The following is a 21,626-nucleotide window of genomic DNA, read 5'->3' on the forward strand; positions in this document are numbered from 1 at the left end:
TTAGAAATTTTTAGTGATACCAGAGATTAATGGTCTTAACAGGCATTTAAATTGATAGTTGATAGCTACTTCTAAGATTACAAAGTAGATTTAAAAAAAAAAAATCCTAGTTCTTTCCATTATGTCTAGAATGAAAAAGATTTGCCTCAAAAATTAATTTCAGACTTACAGGTATCTAAGGTAGATAAGCTGTTTTCTGGAATATGCCAGCACCATGGAGAAGGTATTTTAACATAAAATGCGTGAAGTTATTTATCTTATTAAAATGTGTCGATTGTGGAAACATTTTATATAGTGTCTCAGAGCTCAGGGTATGAGGGGAAGCCTCTTTCTCAGACCAACATCAACCTTTTTCATTTCACTTTGCCACTCAAGATCATTTGTTTGAGCTACTGTTGCTGTGATGTCTCAGGAAAACATTGCAGAGAAATTTCGTATTTACAGTTGACTGTTGCCAGCAGTGATCATCTGCCAGAGAGAAATTTAAGGGAAAATAAGCTTTAATTTCACCACCTGCATTGCCAGAATTGCAGAGGGGTCAGAGCAGGATGGTGAGGTATGCAATACAGATATAGTAAGCCGAGAAAGAAAAGTGAGCATGATGTTTAAAATTATGTAGAACTATGTGTGCCTGGCATAGCAAATGACTCAAAAGCATTTCTAGACATTTGTAATGATTAAGTATGTTGAGGTTTTATTTGAGGTAGAAAACATTAGGAGTTGGTCATGAAATGAGGATTCAGATGGCAATGGGAAGATGTCAGGAGAGACAGCCAGGGGTGATTATCTTAGGGGGCCAAATCCAAAAGTGATCTGAAACCTGGAGAAGTGTCCATAGGGAGATGAGGAACAGTGGGACGTTCTTAACATTAGTAAGAGCTCCCAACAGCTAGCTGCAAGCTGCTCACCAGCCTCAGACTTCCATGCACATCTCCTCCTCATCTTGAGTGGAAAGAGCTTCTTAACTCTTGTTCTTACTCTGTGGAACCAATGCCATTCCCCAGGGCATTCTAGTTCTTCTCTGGAGGAAGCACTGTCAACAGGGCGGTGGAGTCCACACATTCTCCTCAAAGAATGGAGGTCTTTTCAGGATGGGCGTGTTATGTGCATCACGATGGACTCTCGTCGGCATCTCCTTCCTTTGATGTCCTTCATGTGTTCAGGGTAACTGATGGACCCAAAGGGTCTGTATACTAAGCTATAAAGGGACTTTCTGTGCCCCCCATATCATTCCAGAACAAAATGAAGACTGTGAAGTATTACACTTCATGTCCATTGTGGCATTCTTTGGGTCCAAAATTATGTTTTACCAGTTTCTAGCAGAATCTTACAGAGGCTCTCAGGGCTATGGAGTTCTCTGCCTTAGATGCAAGGAGATTTTTCACATTCCAGGTCAGTCAGATAGGGCAGAGTGGCCCTAAGGCAAGAGTACATCCCATTGTCCCCAAGTCTGTTGTCATTTCAGTAGATACTGTGATTGTATTGAAAAGGAAGGAAGAACTATTTCCAGAACTCCTGCTGTGGCTAAAACTTAGCACAATCAGGAAATCTAACTTGGAAAGCATAGCCCAATGATCTGAGATAAACCTGCAGACCTCTAGAGCAACCATCAGAAAGCAGTGAAGCAGCAGCAGCAGCAGGGAAGACACTGAACCTTTGTGCTAACACTGGACAGCTCTCTGCCAGGGGGAGAGCAGATAACTCCTCCTGTCCCTCCAGAGTTCAATCTGACTTTCCCCTAGTTATAAGATAGCAATTAGTAGATTTGGAATTTGGGGCCTCAAAGGATATCCTCACTTTAATGCAAATCACGTCCTAAATTTTCCCCTGTTCTTGGGATGTGCGGTATTCCTTCTATGCCTGGAATGCTTCTTCTGATTCTTTGGACTTGATCTAAATCTCGGATTGATGAGCAGTAGTTCCATTTCGGGTAATGCATCTGTCTCTTAAGGAATGGAGTTCCGGAAGACAGCTCCTATACCCCCCAGTGGCTATAGCAGGAGTCCATCCATCCCACTGACAGGCATGGCATCCCAGGCTCCAGAGTCGATTAATTCCAAGAAGAAAAATAAAGGTTAAAAGTTTATCAGAATGTGTCTGGGGTAGGCATAGGCAAACAATAGGCTGCTGGTCAGGAATATTCCAAGTATTATTAGCCCCACAAGGATATAGTATTGAAGCACATCACTGATAATCTATCAGGACCAGGAGGACAAGATTCCTATTATTTGAGCCCGAATATAAGATGATTCTTTTACTTTATTTGAATCCTGCTTGTGTTTCTACCACCATCTCTACTGGAGTTTGCATTTTTATCTCGATATACATATATTCCTTCAAAAGTGCCTCTGCCCCCCCTCCCAAGTTATACTGCTACTTTTATTGAAGGGTACAACACAGAAAACTGGTTATCCTGGTTTGTATATCTGTTTCTGTCTCCATTTTTCTGTGTCCTTGGGTAAGCCATTATTTTATCCATTGAATACTGGGATGAAAAATTGCTGTTCTCAGTTTAACACAGCAAGTGCTGAGTACAGGTAAAATTACAACACAGATTTTTTTTTTTTTTTTTGAGATTCTCATAAGGATGAAGAAGAAAACTTTTTAAGAATTCCGGAAGAACTGGATGATCTTCTGATATCTCCTTTTAAAGTCGGAGGCGTTAATTACTAATTCGGTGATTTGGGGAAAGGCAACTATGAGTTGGATGAATCTGTAGTATTTTTAACACCACCTAAAAATGTTCCTGCTAAAGAATACCCTTGATGAAAACCAAATCTTTCCTATAGTCTATAGCGAGATGTTTTCTGAGCTGTGTTATTTTCATTTGAAAGTCAGCCAAAACTGATCTTAAGAAATATTTAAAGAAGAAAGCTCAAAATTCACAATTTTTAGAGGGAGACATAAATTTATTAAGGTTAAAGGATCGGATAGAGGAATAAGGAGGGCAACAGACCCAAAGAGAAAGCATGAATAATAAAAACTATGGGTATGAATGAAAACAGAAAGTTTGTAACTAGGAGATGAAATAATTAAATAGAATATTTGCTAAAGCAAAATATAGAAGATGGTAATACAGAAACCATTTTACAATATAGTCACCTGCTTTGCCCTAAAGCTTAGGAGACTTGGTGGGTCCTGCCTGACTGCTACCACATGAGTACCTCCTAGTTCTCAGAGTCCCTTCCAGTGAACAGTTGTGTTTTTTCATCTGTCAGGTAAAGCACAACTCTCAAGAGTCACTTCCTCAAAACCAGAAGGTTAACATAAATCAGAGAAAACCCTTCATGCTTTTTATATCATTGTCCCCAGTATCTGTTGCAGCAGAAGACTGAAGATTGAAAGTAAGAACAGTTAGGGACTCTTAGTTGAACTACCGAATGATTCCTTGTCAGGAACCAGGCATGAAATATATGGACTAACTGAATCATAAATCCTACAAGGAAACATAAAGTAACTAAAACCAGTTTGCTGAAAGTATAATTCTAGTTGACCCTTGAACAATACAGTTGACCACTGAACATATAAACAGGTTTTTTTTTACAAATACAGTAAAATACTATAAATATATTTTATTATCTTATTAACCTTTTCTCTATCTTTATTATAAGAATGTAATACATATAATATTATTAAGATATGTGTTAAATGGCTGTTTATGTGATCAGTAAGCCTTCTGATCAACAGTAGGGGTTAGTAGTTAAGTTTTGGGAGAGTCAAGTTATACTCAGATTTTTGGCACCCCTCACCTCTGCGTTGTTCAAGAGTCCACTGTTTATCCCTACTATTTCAGCATTCCTCACAAGGCAAGCCTCTCCTAAACTCTGTAATTTCAAAATACGCACATTTAACATGACAGCTCAAGATGCAGAATGGTTTTGCATGGTCAGTCCCAAGCCAGTTCTTGCTCATTCTGCATCAAATGTTCAACAGAGACATAGATCCCTTATTGTTCACTTTCTAAACATATCTAAATAGAGCAAAGTGAAATTGAAACTGTTAGATTTGGGATATTTAGAACAATTTTAGGTTATATGAGATGGAAATGGATATTTTATTACCTAAGAAAATGTGTTTCAACTATGAGTTCAAGGAAGAATTCTAGAGAGTTTGTGATTTTAATGAGTGAATGATGTTTGCTTAATTTTTTAAATGTACAAACATTTATTTAATGGAATAGTTTGAGCACCAGGGTGTAGATGTAATGGGCACCGGCAGCAGTAAGTGAAGATTAGGTCCACCTGTGAGCCAATCACTCTGTCATCTGTCACTCAGCTCAGTACTATCGACTGCTAGCATGTTTTTGACCATTAGTCTTCGGTTGCTCTAGTCCGTAGTCATACTTTAATTGTACCCATAATGGATCCCTGGTAAAGGATAAGAACCATAATAACACTAATGAGATGAGAAATAAAAACAGCATTGACTTGCCAATTCTTGTCATTACTCAGATCTTCTCTGTTCTGAGGGTTGCAAAGTTCTTAACCATGCACATCCAGGTGTTTCTGTTAATGCACTAAACAGAAAAAAGTCGTGATTGCATCCAGTTTCATTTTATGGAACACGCATCCATTTTAAAATAATTTGCCCCACCTTTTGTTACCAAGAGCCTCCTGGCTGATAATTTGAACTAAAGATCTACCCTTTAGTAGCGCACCAATTTTAAGCAGAGTAAGGCAGTTTCTATGCATCCGCCATAGGAAAGCCAGATGCCTTATTTCAATCAGTTAAAAAATGCCTAAAACTGTAAAAAATAGTCTGCATTGATAGCACTTCACAGTTACCAAATCTCCTTTATATTTTTCACTTGATCCTAACTTAACCCTTGCTGTTTCCCCCGGTCCACAGTCCACCGTAGGCTGTGCCCTTTCTCCCTACACAAGGTTCCATCCACATCTTCCCCGTTCACGTCTCTACCCTGCATCAGGGCTACTTTCTACTGTCTGTGCTTCTCCCAGAAGAGAGAGCCCTGTGAGAGGAAGATGTAGCATCCTGGAGACCTGAAATGAGGTCCTCCAGGTCCTCGTCAGCAATTCTAGTATTCCTTATGTCCATTTCCTAGAATCTTTGTGCAGTTCTAATTCCAAATCTTCACCATTGTCACTCCCCAGGTCCTTCCCATCAGCCCTGAATTGTAGCAGAAGGCTAATGATGGCCATTTATTGACTACCTGCCCTCTCCGAGTTAGTACTAAGTGCTTCATATCAACCAGTTCTGATCCAGAACAACTCTACAAGGTAATGTCCTCCCCATTTTATAGATAAGGAAATTGAGGCTAAAGGAACACAGTATGTGATAAACTGGAGTTTGAACCCAGGTCTGTCTCATCCCATAGCCCACAGCACTCTCAGTCTCTTTGAAGCTATCAAAAGATCTTTCGAATAACCTTAAAATATTGCATCAACCCCTCACTGTTCTCATGTTTTTTCCTGTTTCCTTTCTTTGCCTTCATCCAGGACCTGTCTCTAACAATTGTCACCTTCTCAAGGCTTCTTCATTTTCCCCTATTGTCTGAGCATCTTTCTTCCCACCTAGTGATAAGATCAGCTCTCGTTTTCTTAAGATAAAGAGTAAAACGCCTTTTCCCTTGGCCCAGCTAATCCTTCTGGTTACTGTCCACATTTCCTCCTTCCTTTCTGGACAAAAGTCTCCAGCATGTGGCCCACACCTGCTTCCTCCACTTCCTCTGCCGGTTTCCTCACCAGCCCTCCTCAGTCTGGCTTCTGTAGTGGGCTGCTTGTTCACGCTGCCCTCTCAAAAGTTCTTACTGAATTCAGCAGCCTCTCCTCTGCCCTCACCTCTCTCTAGCACAGGGCAGGATTTACCAATCATCCGTTCCTCAGATTCCAACTGTGCTTGTTTCTGGGATTGCACATAAATCAGTGCCTCTGCCCCAGAGAAGAAACCCGTTCACATCTGGCCCCACTTAACTCCTAAGAGGAGTTATCTAAGAATTTATCTAAGAATAAGAACTTGGAATACTTATTTCTTTCTCTAGGTCAAGACAATTTTGCCTCTGCCCTCAGTTCTTTTTTTTTTTTCCCTCAGTTCTTTGCTTTTTTGTGACTCACTTGGGTTCATCCATCTCCGTGAACTCTGCAATGTCTTCTTTGATCACCTTCCTGTTTGTAACCTTGACCTTTCCTTTGCATCGCAGCCCTGTATTTCCAACTAGAAATGCCTGTGTTATGTAAAAATCCGGTTTGTCTAAAACTGAACTTGTCATCACCTTCCAACTGTCTCTCCTTACTACCTGCACAGTTTCTATCTGTAGTAAGCCATTCATATGGACACCAAGTTGGATACCTTGGGGTTATCTTGTATGTTTCTCTTCTTACCCATTTATCCATTCTACCAGTATTTGTTGAAACATCCTCTATTCCAGGATTTTTGTTAAAAGCTGGCAAGACAGACACAGAGGCTGCCCTCAATGTTTCAAAGTTCTGATAGTCCTTCCCTTAAAATGTCTGTGTGTTGTTCCTTCCAACTCTTGCCCTTGTTAGATACTTAACGTGCCCTGGCTTGGACTAGCACAGCAGCTTCTCATCTGAGAGTCTAGCCTTTGGTCTTTTCTCCTCACTTTGTCAGAATACATAGGATGATCCATACTGACACATCAGGTGATATCAAGTAGAAGGTATTTTTTACTTTTACTTGTAAAATATACATGCAAATACATACAATAAATTGTAAAATATACACATAAAATATACGTGCAATCTACCGTCCTAACCATTTGTAAGTGTGCATACAGTTCAGTAGCGTTTAGTACATTCACGTTGTTGTGCAACCAATCTTGAGAACTTTCTTAGTTTGCAAAACTAACACCTATACCTGTTAAAGGACAATTCCTCATTCCCCTTGCTTTAGAACCCTTGGCAGCTACCCTTCTATTTTCTGTCTCTATGAACTTGACTTTTCTAGGGACTTCATATGAACTAAATCACTGGATGTTTGTCCTTTTGTGACTGACTCTCTTCATTTAGCATGGTGCCCTCAAGGTCCATCCATGGTTCATAGCAGGTGTCAGAATCTCCTTCTCTTTTACAGTTGACTAATATTCTCTGTATGTGTACACCACACTTGGCCTATCCATTCATCTGTTGATGGACCCCAAAGGGTTTCCCCATTTGGCCATTGTGAATAATGCTTCTGTGAGCATGGGAGCACAGACACATCTTTGAGACCCTGTTCTCAATTCTTGTGACTGTATACCCTCAGGTAATTGGTGGATCATATAGTAATTCTATTTTTAATTTTTTGAGGAACCACCATACTATTTTCCACAGCAGCTGTGCCATTTTACACTCCATCCATGCTTAAATTTTTTCACATCCTTACCAACACTTGTTTCCTTTTTTTTTTGATAGTAGTCATCCTAATGAGTATGAGGTAGTATCTCAATGTGATTTTCATGTGTATTTCTGTTATAATTAGTGATGTTGAGCATCTTTTCATGAGCTTGTTGACACTTTGTAGATCTTCCTTGCAGAAATGTCTATTCAAGTTTTTTGCCCTCTTTTTATATATTATTTAAATTCAGTTTGCCAACATATAGTATAATACTCAGTACTTATCCCATCAGATGCCCTCCTTAATGTCCATCACCACCCAGTTATCCCATCCCTCCACTGTTCCTCCCTTTCTGCAACCCTTTGTTTCCTAGAGTTAGGAGTCTCTCATGGTTTGTCTTCTTCTCTGATTTTTCCCCACTCAGTTTCCCTCCTTTCCCTTATGGTCCCTTTCACTATTTCTTATGTTCCACATTATCAGTGAAACCATATGATGATTGTTTTTCTCCAATTGACTTATTTCAGTCAGCATAATACCCTCCAGTTCCATCCATGTCAATGTAAATGGTAGGTATTCATCCTTTCTGATGGCTGTATCTTTTTTTTTTAAGACTTTATTTGAGAGAGAGCGTGTGTGAGAGAGCATGAGGAGGGGGAGTGGGAGAGGAAGGCAGAGGAAGGAGGAGAAGCAGACTCTCCCATGCGTGGGGAGTCCAGTGTAGGGCTCCATCCCAGGATTCCAGGATCATGACCTGAGCAGAAGGCAGATGCTTAACCAGCTGAACCACCCAGGAGCCCTTGCCCTTTTTTTAGTTGAGGTGTTTGTTTTTTTGTTGTTCTTGTTGTTGTTTTGTTTTTTTTTTTGTCATTGAGTTGAAGGAGTTCTCACATAGTCTGGATACTGACCCATTATCAGATAAGTGATCAACAAATATTATTTCCCATTCAGTGAGTTGCAGGTGATTATATTTTAAAGAGAAGTTTTAGTCTAATTTAGTGATAATGTTTTTGAACTTTAGAATGACCCTCAATTTAAAAGGACATTTTCTATAAATCATTTCAAGAGTAAAATATGTCTTAAGTGTTTCTTTTTTACGTCAGATTTTTCTCAGTGCATAAATTACATGGGAAGGTCAATTTTAAATAAATTTTCTAAAACTCAGAATAAAGTAGGAGATATCCAGTTATTTGGCCTTTCTTCCAACAGAGGATTACAAATGTGCTTTTGACCTGGCTCTCCAGAGAATATAGCCTTTAAGCTTATTAAATTTGATCAAATGTTATGGAATAAAATCTGTAAAGTACCTAAGAATGAGGACTTATTTTTCAAGCTTGAAAATGGATGTAGAAAAAAATCCTGTGAAGGAAGTGGAATAATAAATAGGTTCTGCTGTCTCTAAGTTATGACCTATGTTCCTAAGCTTTAGCATATTGCGAGGGGCTACAGTTCGGAAAACTTAGTGTAACAAGAGCTTATTGATCTGGTGATTTTTTTTTCAATATCCAGTTTCCAAAAAGGATTTGCAGGGCATTATGATTCACATACATAATAGCATTCCTGACATTAGAGAATGTTAAAGCCATGTAGTGAGAGTACATAACCATACACATAGATTAAGGTTAATTTTAGTTCTAGATTCCTAGTAGCCTTAACAAAAAGGGAGAATACATTATGTAGTTCTCATTGTATGATATAAGGAGGCACACAGATTTATCATCGTAGGCTATTTTTTCCTGGCACAAACTTTAAGAGGAATGTGTCACCAAGATCTTTATAAACCTAACAATGTCACACATAGTGGATGGCATTTTACAAAAAGACATATAAACATTCTTCATAGGAATCTTGGTTCCTCCCATCTGCCTTTGATAAAAAGCCAAGGGTATGATATGATTCTACAAAGGGATTTCTGTGATAGCTAATGTAATGTGGTTTGACTTTTGATCTCATGGACCAGAATCATCTGTGGCCTAGACTAGACTCAGCCTCATCTTTGGCTGTAATGCTTTCAAAGCCAGCATATTATCACACCTCTGTAAAAGTTTGGGCCCTTGAAAGATCAAATACCAAACTTCAATTGGGGATATAACGCCTCTTAGTTTATATTTTATAACTCTATATCACTTTTTGAAAAGAAAGACATGAACTCCTGCCCGGTGAAAGAGACAACTCTTTGTTGATGATGTAACTTGTTTCTAACCAGGACCTAAGAATCCTGTCTTGAAGTTAGTGTTCCAGGTCTTGTCTTTTAAAAAAAAACAAGAAGGTAACTGAGGGAGAAAATGAACACTGAAGAACTAATAAAATGGTAAAGACTGGACCCATAACAAGTAGTCTTCCCAAACCACGTTTAATAGATATTTAACAGAATCATGTAACATGTAACCATTTTCCAGACTAAAATCTTCATCTGCTATGTCAGGCACCAGAAGATTGGAAGTTAGAAGTCAAGCCCAACATATAAGAGCCCTGCCTGTACCTCTGCAGGAGGAGCATGTGCTGAGCCTTGCTGGGCTGGGTCTTTTTTTTTTTTTTTTTTTAATTTATTTATGATAGTCACAGAGAGAGAGAGAGAGGCAGAGACACAGGCAGAGGGAGAAGCAGGCTCCATGCACCGGGAGCCCGAAGTGGGATTCGATCCCGGGTCTCCAGGATCGCGCCCTGGGCCAAAGGCAGGTGCCAAACCGCTGAGCCACCCAGGGATCCCTGGGCTGGGTCTTATCAGAGAACCAAATCAAGATCAAAAGAGAAGTTTCTTCCGGGTACAGTAAATCAGAAATCATGTCTCTGTTTTTTCAGCCAAGATCTGTGCAGCCGCCCCTCTCTTGTTCCTGTAGAGAGTATTCCTCACACAACAGACTGATTTCTTCTTTTTTTTTCTTTTTTTTCTTTTTTTTTTTAACTGATTTCTTCTTAAAAAGGACTACAACTGTAGGCATAAGAAAATTGGCTTTCACAGATCTCGGTGTCACATAAACGGGTAGGGTCACAGTCCAAAAGGAAGGCTAACGAGTCATATTTTTTTCATGTCCTTATCATGGTGCCTTAGCGCAGGGAAGAATGTTAGCTATCGTCATATGTTTTCAGGAGAACCAGAAGGGAAACGGAATGGTCGGCAGTGAAGATAGAAACAGGGACTTCAAATCTGCCTTTGCAGTCACCCTGGTGAGAGAGGGTGGCGGTGTGACCAGGGCAGGCACAGCAACGACAACAAGAACTGGCAGGTTTGAGGGTATGTTTGGAGGTAGTGCCAACTGGATTTGCTGACCGTGGCTGTGGCGTGTGGCAGAAAGGGAGGCATCAAGGATGACTAAAGGGTTTAGACTTGAGGAACTGGAAGATGGGGTTGCCATCCCCTGAGATTTGGATTCTTAGGTACAATTGAGATTATTTTTAAATTTTCCTAATAAAAAAAAAAATTTCCTAATAATCTCCTTTAAATATTTCGACACCAAAGCAAATCATGAATACAGCCCCTGAACTAAATAGATCATCGGCTCTGCTGTCAAATTTTAAATCATATCAGTAAACTTAGATTTAATGTAACAAATTTTAAAAAGACATCAAACATCAAAATCCACATTTTTTTAAAAGGAGTTTATTGTTGGGAAGAAAACACATAAAAAGCAGAAATAGCAAAATTTGTTAATATTATATACAGTTTTGTCTTTAGCAGATTTCTTATCCATTCTAAATTAAAATCTTCATCAGCTACGTCAGTGAATAGATGAGTAAAAGATTGAAGTTAGAGGGTCCGGGGTGGCTCGGTCGATTAAGCATCCGACTCTTGATTTTAGCTCAGGTCATGCTTGCCAGGTCATGAGATTGAGCCCTGCCTTGGGCTCCACACTCAGCAGGGAGTCTGCTTGTCCCTCTCCCTCTACTCCCTACCCCCTTCACTTGCTCACTCTCTCTCAAATAAAATCTGTAAAAAAAAAAAGTTAGAAACTGAGACAAACAGCTAAAAGTCCAGTTTGTTACCTTAGCAGGAATATATACCAGGCATGTTTGGTATATTGTTGATAGACTTTTTTCATAAAAGCATTCCTAGGTTTAAGAAAAATCCGGAAAGCCAGACTATTTTCTTCTGGGTAAGATGACTTGAGAGTTCATGAAAAACTATTTCAGTTGTTAAAGAAAAAAAAAAAATTAGATAGTCATCATCAAATTACTGATTGGAAAAATAGCTTGAAATTCAGTTGTGTAGAGAGGATGCCTCACATCCAGAAATTCTACATTTACTGTTTTGGCTGTTCACAAATGACCTTCCCAGGAGAACCAAGGTCCAGGGGGGACTCACCCAGCTGCTTGTGTGAGCTTAGCCAGCCCCTCAGGTCTTCCTGCCCCTTCACCTATACATAGTAACTCTCTACAAGCTAAAATGGGTTTATTTGGGGGGAAAAATATGGCCCTAATGGAAAGTTGCTTTTTACTTACTTTTTACTGCATTTTATGGGAGAAAGTGTATGTGATAATGGTATTTGGAGATTTGTGAGGGCCTGACCCCTTATGGATATTGGCAGTGTGTTGAATACATGCGAGATTTTTTGGGCACACATGTTCTGTGTGTGTGTGTGTGAGAGAGAGAGAGAGAGAGAGAGAGAGAGTGTGTGTGTTATCTACGTGACCAGCTACACAGCAGGGCATCATCTACTTTGCATCGTTGCAGCTGCCCACCCCAGACTGACTAGCCTGAACCCGCTTCCCCCCCCCGCCCCCCCCCCCCAGGCCCATGAACAATGGCACGTCTTACCACTTGGCTGAATGAAGGGGTCGTGTGTTGAGCTCTGGAACTGAGCCTGGGATTTGAACACATGAATTCACTAACATGAGCCACTATTGAGCCCAGATTTTTTTCCCCAGGCAAATCTAGACTTGCCAGTGGCCTAGCCACACAAAGCTAGCAGAGACAGCTGATTCAGATGGGTTCCTGTTCTCTTCTACTTCCTGTCATTGGATTTAGGGCTACCAGTAGCTCTTGTGCAGACCTTTCGTTTCAGGTTTGAATGTGGTTTTGACTCATCTTGCCAACAGTGCAACAGCATTGACACAGGGAGGGGCTCTAGATGGAACGGCCCCCCTCCCTGTTTGGTCTTACCGGAAAGAGCAAGTAGAAAAGGAAAGGGGTTAGGGCTTTACTGACACTGTGCCTCCAAGATATATTTGCAGAAAGGTTAAGCCCGTATTTGTTTATTCTCAAGTTTAGCATATCATAAGAAGTGGTGGAGATAAATGGTATCGTTTTATTTGCATATGTGGTGGTGTGTTGTGATATTATCAGAATAAACTGTACTTAGTTTTACAAATTTTTCACTGAAGGGCTAGCAGATTTTGTTATAAGGCAGCATAACTGTTCTCTTACGGCTTCATTAATTATGATGCCTAGACATAATTAGGCTCTAAGAATAGCAGAGAAGATGGAAAATAATTCTGGGGGAAAGAGTTGAGATTCTGAGAAACTGTGAAAGAACATAAAAGAGGGCATCCATGGATTCTCAGGAGGAGCACAAGGGCTACAGTGTTATCCATCCTCAGTGACGGCTCCCGTGAGGGTGTTAGGATGCTCTTACTCTTGACTCTGTTTCCGTTTCATGGTACTTTATAATCTGAAACATCCTCTGTGATTCAGAAGTAAGAGTTTCGATGATTGAAAGTAGATCCATTCATTTTTAAATAATGGACTTTGTTTTTTAGAGTAGTTTTGTGTGTGTACAGCATTCTCATATATACCTCCTCTCCCCCACACCGTTCCCCCTGTTACTAGCATCTTGCACTGGTGGGTACAGCTGATGAGCCAGTATTGATACTATAGTGTAAACTAAAGACCACAATTGACATGAGGGCTCACTCTTTGTGCAGTGCTGTTTAGTGGGTTTTGACACGTGCATAGTGTCGTGGAGCCCCCAGTACAATATCAAAAAGAGTAGTGTTGCTCTTTCTCCTGCACTCCACCTGTTCATCCCTCCCCTACTTTTACCCTGAACCGTTAGCAACCACCAATCTTTTTACTGGCTCAGTAGTTTTGTCAATCCACTCATTTTTTTTAAAGATTTTATTTATTTATTCATGAGAAACACAGAGGCAGAGACATAGGCAAAGGGAGAAGTAGACTCCTCACAGGCAGCCCAATGCAGGACTTGATCCCAGGACCCCAGGATCACGCGCTAAGCCAAAGGCAGATGCTCAACTGCTTAGCCACACGGGTACCCCTGTCAATCCATTCATTTTTAAGTAACTACCCAGATGTTCCTGAGGACATATCATTGACTCCTTTATTCATAAAATGAACCCTCAGTCGATACCATGTGCCAGGTAGTGTCATACACATTGGGAATATAGCAGAGGACCAGCAATGCAAAATCCCAGTCTTCATGAAGCTTACATCTTAGTACTTCCAGCCTTCCATCTTGGCTAGGTCCTAAGGGGGAGTGAAGGATCCCATGAAGACACAGAATGAGAGGAGGTAGTTGGAGAATTTGGGAACAGGACCTCCTGCCCATTAGCCCCCACCTCAGTCTCAGGGCAGACCGCAACTTCCCTGCTTCCTTCCTGCAGCTAGTCCCAGGAATTCCATCTGCTGACCTCCTCCACACTTGCCACCTGCCTTTTCTCTCCTAAGAACTGCTGGGACACAATTTTGCTTCTCAACTTTTTCTCTCCTGTTGTTTCTCTCTTTCCTTTTTCTTCTTTAAGATTTTATTTATTTATTTGACACAAAGAGTGTGCACAAGCAGGGCGAGCAGCAGGCAGAGGGAGAAGCAGGCTCTCTGCTAAGCATGGAACCCAGTGCAGGGCTGAATCCCAGGACCCTGGGATCATGTCCTGAGCCAAACACAGACGCAGACGCTTAACTGACTGAGCCACCCAGGTGCTCCCATCTCCTGCTGTTTCTAAAATAAGTGCAGGCACCTCTTTCAGACTTTCATTAAGCTTTTATTACAGTTACTTAAAGCCCTGCCTGGTGCTAGTAAAATTAGAATAGAAAGTTAGCAAAACTAGAAGAAATAGATGCCCATGATTATCATCTAAATACTGACTGGACAAGGTGTTCTTTGGAAGTGGATGACCTAGAGTTCTCTGTCTTACCCTCTGAATCCTCTCTTCTTGGGCACGTGGACATTAGTTCTCCTGTGTTGCCATAAACAGCCCCCTTCTCTAAACCTACTGCCTTCTCCCTCACCCTAGTCCTCTGGAAAGACAGGAGGTTTCATGACTGAGGATGGGCCAGGGGGCAGGTAGAAGATTGAGAGACTTCTGTTTCCTCTTTCCAACCTCGGCCTCCTGTTTCACAAGAATTAATTGATCAATTAAATGGGCTCCTTAGAACCTCCTGAGCGTATTCTTAAGTGCAGACCTGGCGCTCTGCTTCTACAGGCTGGCGAGAGCCTGTTGTGTGTGTCTCTTCCCAACTGCGCGTCCAGTGACATCACACTGGTCACTTGAATTGGTCATAGAGGGAGTATTTAACCGTGGAAACCAAAGCTATTTCTTTTCCAGAGTTACTTTTTTCCAGCGTTCTATGGGGCAAACCCTCTTGGTCAAATCCTTTTTTTTTTTTTTTTTAAGATTTTATTTATTTATTCATGAGAGACACACAGAGAGAGAGAGGCAGAGACACAGGCAGAGGGAGAAGCAGGCTCCATGCAGGGAGCCCGACATGGGACTCGATCCCCAATCTCCAGGATCACACCCTGGGCTGAAGGTGGCGCTAAACCACGAGCCACCCAGGGATCCCCTTGATCAAATTCTTATATAGATTCTGCTGCAGGAAATAAATTCGTGAACACTGTATTCCTAAGCTCTACCTCTACTCTCCATGGTTGGCGGGGGGAGCTGCCAGCCAAAGGCAGCAGGAGCTTCAACCCATAAGTTTTGAAAACCAGGCTTTGCATCAAGCTGCGCAGAACTTGCTCACCCTTTTCGTTTCCCTTGAAAGGAGGACTGAGGCATTATACAGGTGGTTCCACCCATGTTGTCTTCATCGATGGCTCACAACAATGTGACCATAAAACTTGCAGGGGAGGTGCCGGACCATGACCACAGTGAGCGTGGCTCTTCCCCAGGCTGCAGACCGTGTGCTTGTCCACGTGTCATGAACAAGGCGCCCCCCTTGCTGACTCCCCTTTCTGCCCTATGTAGGACTGCACACGCAAGAGCCAAAGCTGACGCCGCCGACCAGGCTGCCCAGGCTGCCCGCCAGGAGTGTGACATCGCAAGAGCTGTGGCCAGGGAGCTGTCGCCTGACTTCTACCAGCCAGGTGAGACCATTGCCCACTGATGGGAGAGCTAGGAGTTGGACCTTCGGTTTCCTTTTTTTTTTTTCCCTTTTCCATAAAGGTCTGTGAATACCAGCAATACTACAAAACAAGTAGGTATAAAAAGTGCTAAGTATTTGAAGTCTGAGTGTTAGTGCTGGAGATTTGGTTTATTCCCCAGTGTCTCTCCCTTCCTGCCTCCTGACTCCCAGCAACAAACTTTGAGCTGATAGCATCAAATGAGATGGGAATCACAAAGAAATACCTGATTCTAAGAAATTGCATTAGTGTGTTAGTGACTGTCGTGGATGTCGTCACAAACATTTCAAATTCAGAGGCAGGTATAACAATACCGTTAGCGGTAGTAAGAGATGAACCAATAACTATTGTGACTATTTTTTTTTTAATATTTCTAAACTGGATTTCAAAGGACTGTGGTTAGGTAGGGACATACACACTTAAAGGCAGACTAATATGCATATATTAACAGGAAAATCCAAGTCATGGTAGAAGAAATTAAAATAACAACCTCAAAAAAAAAAAATCAGTCTCAGTCCAGATCATCTACCTCTCAAATGTAATAAAGTAACAATACACAAATATTTGCAGTAGGTTTAAATATTTAACTCACTTCCTAGTGGTTTTTTAGAAGATTGTTTCCATCCCTCTCTATAATACTCTAGCCGCTTTTTTATTTATGTTTCTTCATTGTTTTAGAAACATCTTCCTAGTGATTGAGGGATCAACAGATTTCTAAATGAAGGGATCAAAATAAATGCTCTATAAGTTTCTACATACCAAAATTTGTATTTTCTTGGTAAAGGATTTTTCCACATTGGTTTCTATGAACTCAAGCTGGAAAATTAGCAACCTGTACAACAACAAAGGTGTTCAATCCATGTTTGGTTCCAGTAAAGGTAATATAATCCTGGAACTCACTAAATGAACTAGGCAGGTCAAAGTGAACAGTGTAGCAAGATCCATACAAAAGCTAGAAAGTTGGCTGTAATAAAGGATGGAGGAATGAGAAGGTAAAGGACATGGTGATTTTTTTTCTCCTACAAAGAGTGAAGACAGTAAAAGTCTAGGGGAAGAAGACTCCATTTTTACATGAGAGAGACTAAAAAGGACTCATTCTGTTTGTTGCTGAGTGATAGAGCTGTCAGAGGGACTTCTGTAATAGTTCAACTCCAGGGAGACAACCATGGTAATGGGTGTTTTCTTTAGCGTGCCTCTTTTTTAAGCCTCTGAATGAGACTTCAACCATTTAATGTATATGTATATAATTAAGAAAGGGGAACCCTCCATTCTTTGCAGTGACCTCTGCTAGGAATAAACTATTTACTGGTGTGTCATGAACTCACACTTCCCTGATGCTTAAGTATATTATTGGTCACTACCTGTTGGTGTGACAGCTGCAGATAGAGTGCAGCCACCCAAGAGGTACTGTCCTGTTCCCTCCCCAATGGCACTACCACTGGGAAGCAGCTCAGTACTCAGGAGATCGGTGCTGCTCCATGAAGTAGTCCTAGGCTTGAGCCTCTCTGAAAGCAAACAAACTTAGTATTGTTGTCTGCAGATGGTAATTTCTAGGTTCTGTTGCTAATTCTCTTGGGGGACAGGGTCCCTATAGATTTCTATTAGGTGTTACCAAGAGGTAAATGATACTGAAGGTCATCTCAGTTTCCCAGACTAAGTGGTTTTAAAAGCCTTTTATGGCCTAAAAGCATTTGAGGGAAGAAAATATTGTGGGAAACTGTAATTCCACCCTCTTTGCTAACATACCAGCTTCATACCAGCAAGTTGTCCATCAGTAATGAATACATCACAGTAGCGCAAGTTGACAACGGGTCTATTTAAGACAAGGGCTGAGGGGAAGGCTGCAGTCCCCTTTGACCCACAGCCAACTCTTCCCTCAGCAACTGGATAGAAAGCCTTTTCTGTACTAAGTATTATTGATCTTCTCAAGGGAGCATAACTCAAGCTTTCCACTCTGCATTTATAGGGCGATCAAATCAGACATTTCTAAAAGGGCTTTCAAGTACTTTTTTAAAATCAGGCTTCTCATTTAATTTATGTATCTTAGATATAAATATTTCCATTGTTTGAAATGCATTTGTCGTGCATAGAAGTTGTTGGCCCTGGGATAAAGGAGGTCTGCTCTACCTTACATTTTGAACGCTTTTTCCCAGCATTGGCAATATTTTCAGATATTTGCCATTAGTTAAATCTAATTTTGCTTTTAGTTCAAAACTGCATTATTCTACAGTTCAGTTAAAAACTAAGGAAAAAATAGACCCATGGGGATGGTCACCCAAAGGGTTAAGTTCTAACAAATAATAAAAAGCATACAAGTGGAGTTATATGAGTATACATGTAGATAATTACACATATACACACAAAGAAACCTTACTCGTCACGTGTACAAGTGGCACAGTAAGTCATCCCCCAAGAACTTAGATCTGACCTTTCCCTTTGAGAGTTAAATTTTCAAATGACCTGGGATCCTGCACAAAGATATATATAGTGATCATAAGAAATAGCACAGGTATATTACAGCAAGATTTCCCTGTAACCTGATTGAGTGTATTAAAACATCTAAACAATTGGTCACCCAAAGTAGTATAGGAAAAAAAAAAAGCCACAGAGGCAAAAGTTGGCAGTGCCCATCCAGACACCGTCCAGAGGAGAGAGAACCCGAGGCCAAAATCTCAGAGTATTGCAGTTGAATTGGCAAGGACGTTGGTGTTATGGGGAAGGATGCAGGGAACTGCAGCCAACGGTGGATGGCTTTATTGGCAAGATCATCCAACTGAGGAAATGGATGCATCAGGCTAGCTCAGCCTCATGCCTGTCGATATTTGATTCATCTCATGCTTCTTGTCCTGATTCCATGCTCACCGTAACCTTCTGATGTGGGATTGAGCTGCTGCCGGAGGTCTACCAACAGGAACAGCATGCACTGGTGCTTTTGGCGCGAGTCCCCTGGCCTAGGCGATGTTTACAGAGCTCATTGTCAACTAACAAATTGACCTTCTGGTGTTTTACATCAGTCTTGTGAGCTCTGCTGATGTGAGTCTGCCCCAAGGGATGGCTCTGCTTCAAAGTGCTGATGAAATCAGGTTTCTAAGCCAGGAAAGCTGAGATGAGATTTTGGCCCATCACTGAGGAAGCAGAGGAGAGGCTGATTGGGAACCTGTATGGCTCTTTGTCGTGCTCTTCCAGTCTCCTTCCCATCAAGGGACTGACTTTGTTTTTAATTTCAAGGGGTATTAACAGGGTGCAAAACTTTTCTATTTATCAGCTATGGGAGAGACTGGGTGAGAAAAGACTGAAAAGTACTGCCGCAGGATGTGGTATAAGCATATTTACCTTGACCCTCTTAGGAGACAACTAGCCCACTTCCTGAGGCAACATCCTCAGCAAGTGAGCACTCTTCTCTTCCTATGTTTAAACGTGTGTATTAGTTAATTCAGCTGCTATAACGAAGGAAAGTACTACAGACAGGGTGGCGTAAGCAATGGAAAGTTATTTCTCAGAGTTCTGGAGGCTGAAAATCTTGAGATTAGAGTGCCAGTATTGTGGGGTTCTGGGAGAGAGCCATCTTCCCAGCTTGGAGATGGCCTTCTCCCTGGGTCCTCACGTAGCCTTCCGTGGGTGTATGTGTGTGGTTAGAGACAGAGAGAGAACTCTGGTGTTTCTTCCTCTTTCTAAAGGTAAGGGCGCAAACGCTGTCATGAGGGTCTCACTTTCATAACCTGATCTAAACCTACTTACCTCCTGAAGCCCCCACTTCTAAATACGAACACACTAGGTGTTTAGAGCTTCAGCATATGTATTTGGGGGAGACACAGTTAGTCCATAATAGCATGTACGTGCACACACATAATTCTCTGTACATTACTTAAAGTGAAATATTTAGGCTATTATGGGCCAGTGTTAACTAAGCTCACATTTCTGGTATGAATTAGAAATCTTTAGAGATCAGAGCATATTTTCATTATATAATGGTCCGTGCTTATCATTAATATGTAGTATTTTGGAATAAGGGAAGTATCCTGGAACAGATGACTTCCTAACCCACTCTCCAAAACCCAAAACTCAGTTTTTTCATGGAAAAAGGGAAATGGAATAATCCACTAGTTGACATGAAATTAATAATTCATGAGCTTGCCGGTTATTCCTACCACTTACCTCATTTCTGTATATTCAGCTCCACAAATGTGTGCTGAGTGCCAGCCTGGCGCAAGGCACAAGAATGGATGTCCCACAGCGTGCAGACAAGAGCACTGTGGCTGTGCTCATGGAAGTGGCAGTATTTTTATAGATGGGACTCCTCAAGTCCTGTAGGAAAGGGGCATTCTTTCCACATAGAATATGAAAGTAATCATGCTACTGGACATACAACCTTTTCAGAATCTCTCAGTGTGATCCTCTTGTACGGATTGGCAGTCTCCTTAGAAAATATCTCATTTCTATTTAATGAATTCTGATGTTACTACAAAGCATTTGCGATCAGCCCTGCCCTTGTAGACATTTGTTCCGGGGAATCTTCACGGCGCTCCTTCTGCCCATAGGCAGCCCACCGAGGCTCACCTCTGAGGAACGAGTTGCATGCCCTGCTGTTACCATCTGCCGTACCCTCCGTTCAGAGCCTCCCGCCAACTGTAGCAAGGAACCTTTCAGTGCTCAGTGGTGGGGCATGTCAGTGGGCAGGTGACTTGCATCTGACTTCTTCCTACTATGAATCTTCAGGGGAAGAAGTCACTTAGGATTCACAGATGTGGCCTGTAAAGATAGAGGAAAACGCTTACGGTGACGGCTCTCAACATACATGGTCATGTTGCTCCCCAGCAGTCACCTGACTAGTCTCTTTAATGAACTGCTGCATCTCCTCAGTTTCATGCTGCTGGCATGGCACTGCTGACACACATTACTACACAGAACAAGGAGCAAGCACAACACGTGCCTTCCAAGAAGAGAGTCCAGGAAAAACTTCTGTCCTCTGCATTATATGTCTTATTTAAGAAGCATTTCATCTTACTCTGGAAAATCTAACTGTATATCCTCCTTTAGCTGGCCAGTCCCCACGTGACTGCCCCATGTTGGAACCATTGCCCGCTGGAGTTAGGCCCACCTCTAGACAACATTTTTTATTTTTTGCAGGCTTTTAAATGGCTATATTGGGTACATTAGAATCACCTGGAGCATGTGTTAGACATTAAGACTTGGCACTTATTCGAGGTCTCTGCGACTTGCACCCCAGCTGCCTTTGATGGACAGCAAAAATGGAGCCACTGCTTCAGAGTACATTTATTTTCTTATCTAGCCATTTATTAATGGACAGTAAAGCTGAGAAATTTAATGTGGAAGGAAGTCCAAGAATGTATGTCCAAGATTCTAGTAAATTCTTTTTATTGAGGAGTACTTGATATCCAATGTCTCCGGTATACAGTATTGTGATTTGACAATTCTGTGCATTATGCAATGCTCACCTTAGGTGCAGTTACCATCCCCTTCACCTATTTTGCCAACCCCCTTTTTCCCTCTGGCAACCTCCAATTTTCTGTATTTATGAATCTGTTTCTGGGGGGGGGGTTTAGTTCATTTGTTTTGTTGTTTAGATTCCACATGGAAGTGAAATCATGCAGTATTTCTCTTTCCAAATCTGACTTATTTCACCTGGCATAATACTCATTAGGTCTGTCCATTGTCACAAATGGCAAGATCTCATTTTTTATGGCTGAGTAATATTCCTGTGTGTGTGTGTGTGGCATGTGCTTACCACATATTCTTTATTCATATGTAAATGGACACGGGTTGCTTCCACATCTTGTCTATTATAAATGCTGCAATAAACATAAGGGTGCACATATCTTTGAATTAGTGTTTGTTTTCTTGTGGCAAATACTTGGCAGTGGAATTACTGTAATGTATGATATTTCCATTTTTAATTTTTTGAGGAACCTCTGTAGTGTTCTCCACAGTAGCTGAGCCAATTTGCATTTCCACCAAAATAGTGCACTTGGGTTCCCTTTTCTTCACACCTTCAACATTTATTATTTCTGATCTTTTTGA

The 21,626-nt window shown here is 41.3% G+C and overlaps 1 protein-coding gene across 4 annotated transcripts in view; it reads left to right on the forward strand.

The window, feature by feature from the left end:
- Positions 1-21,626, forward strand: part of JPH1 (junctophilin 1) — an 84,270-nt gene that overhangs the window by 45,016 nt on the left and 17,628 nt on the right. For all 4 annotated transcript variants that reach the window (XM_055318125.1, XM_055318128.1, XM_055318126.1 and 1 more), the window contains exon 3: positions 15,433-15,551. In XM_055318125.1, the coding sequence (XP_055174100.1) occupies positions 15,433-15,551 (119 nt within the window). The remainder of the gene's footprint in view (positions 1-15,432; positions 15,552-21,626) is intronic.

The sequence above is a fragment of the Nyctereutes procyonoides genome, unplaced genomic scaffold, assembly GCF_905146905.1.
Source record: "Nyctereutes procyonoides isolate TBG_1078 unplaced genomic scaffold, NYPRO_anot_genome, whole genome shotgun sequence".
Lineage (NCBI taxonomy): Eukaryota > Metazoa > Chordata > Mammalia > Carnivora > Canidae > Nyctereutes > Nyctereutes procyonoides.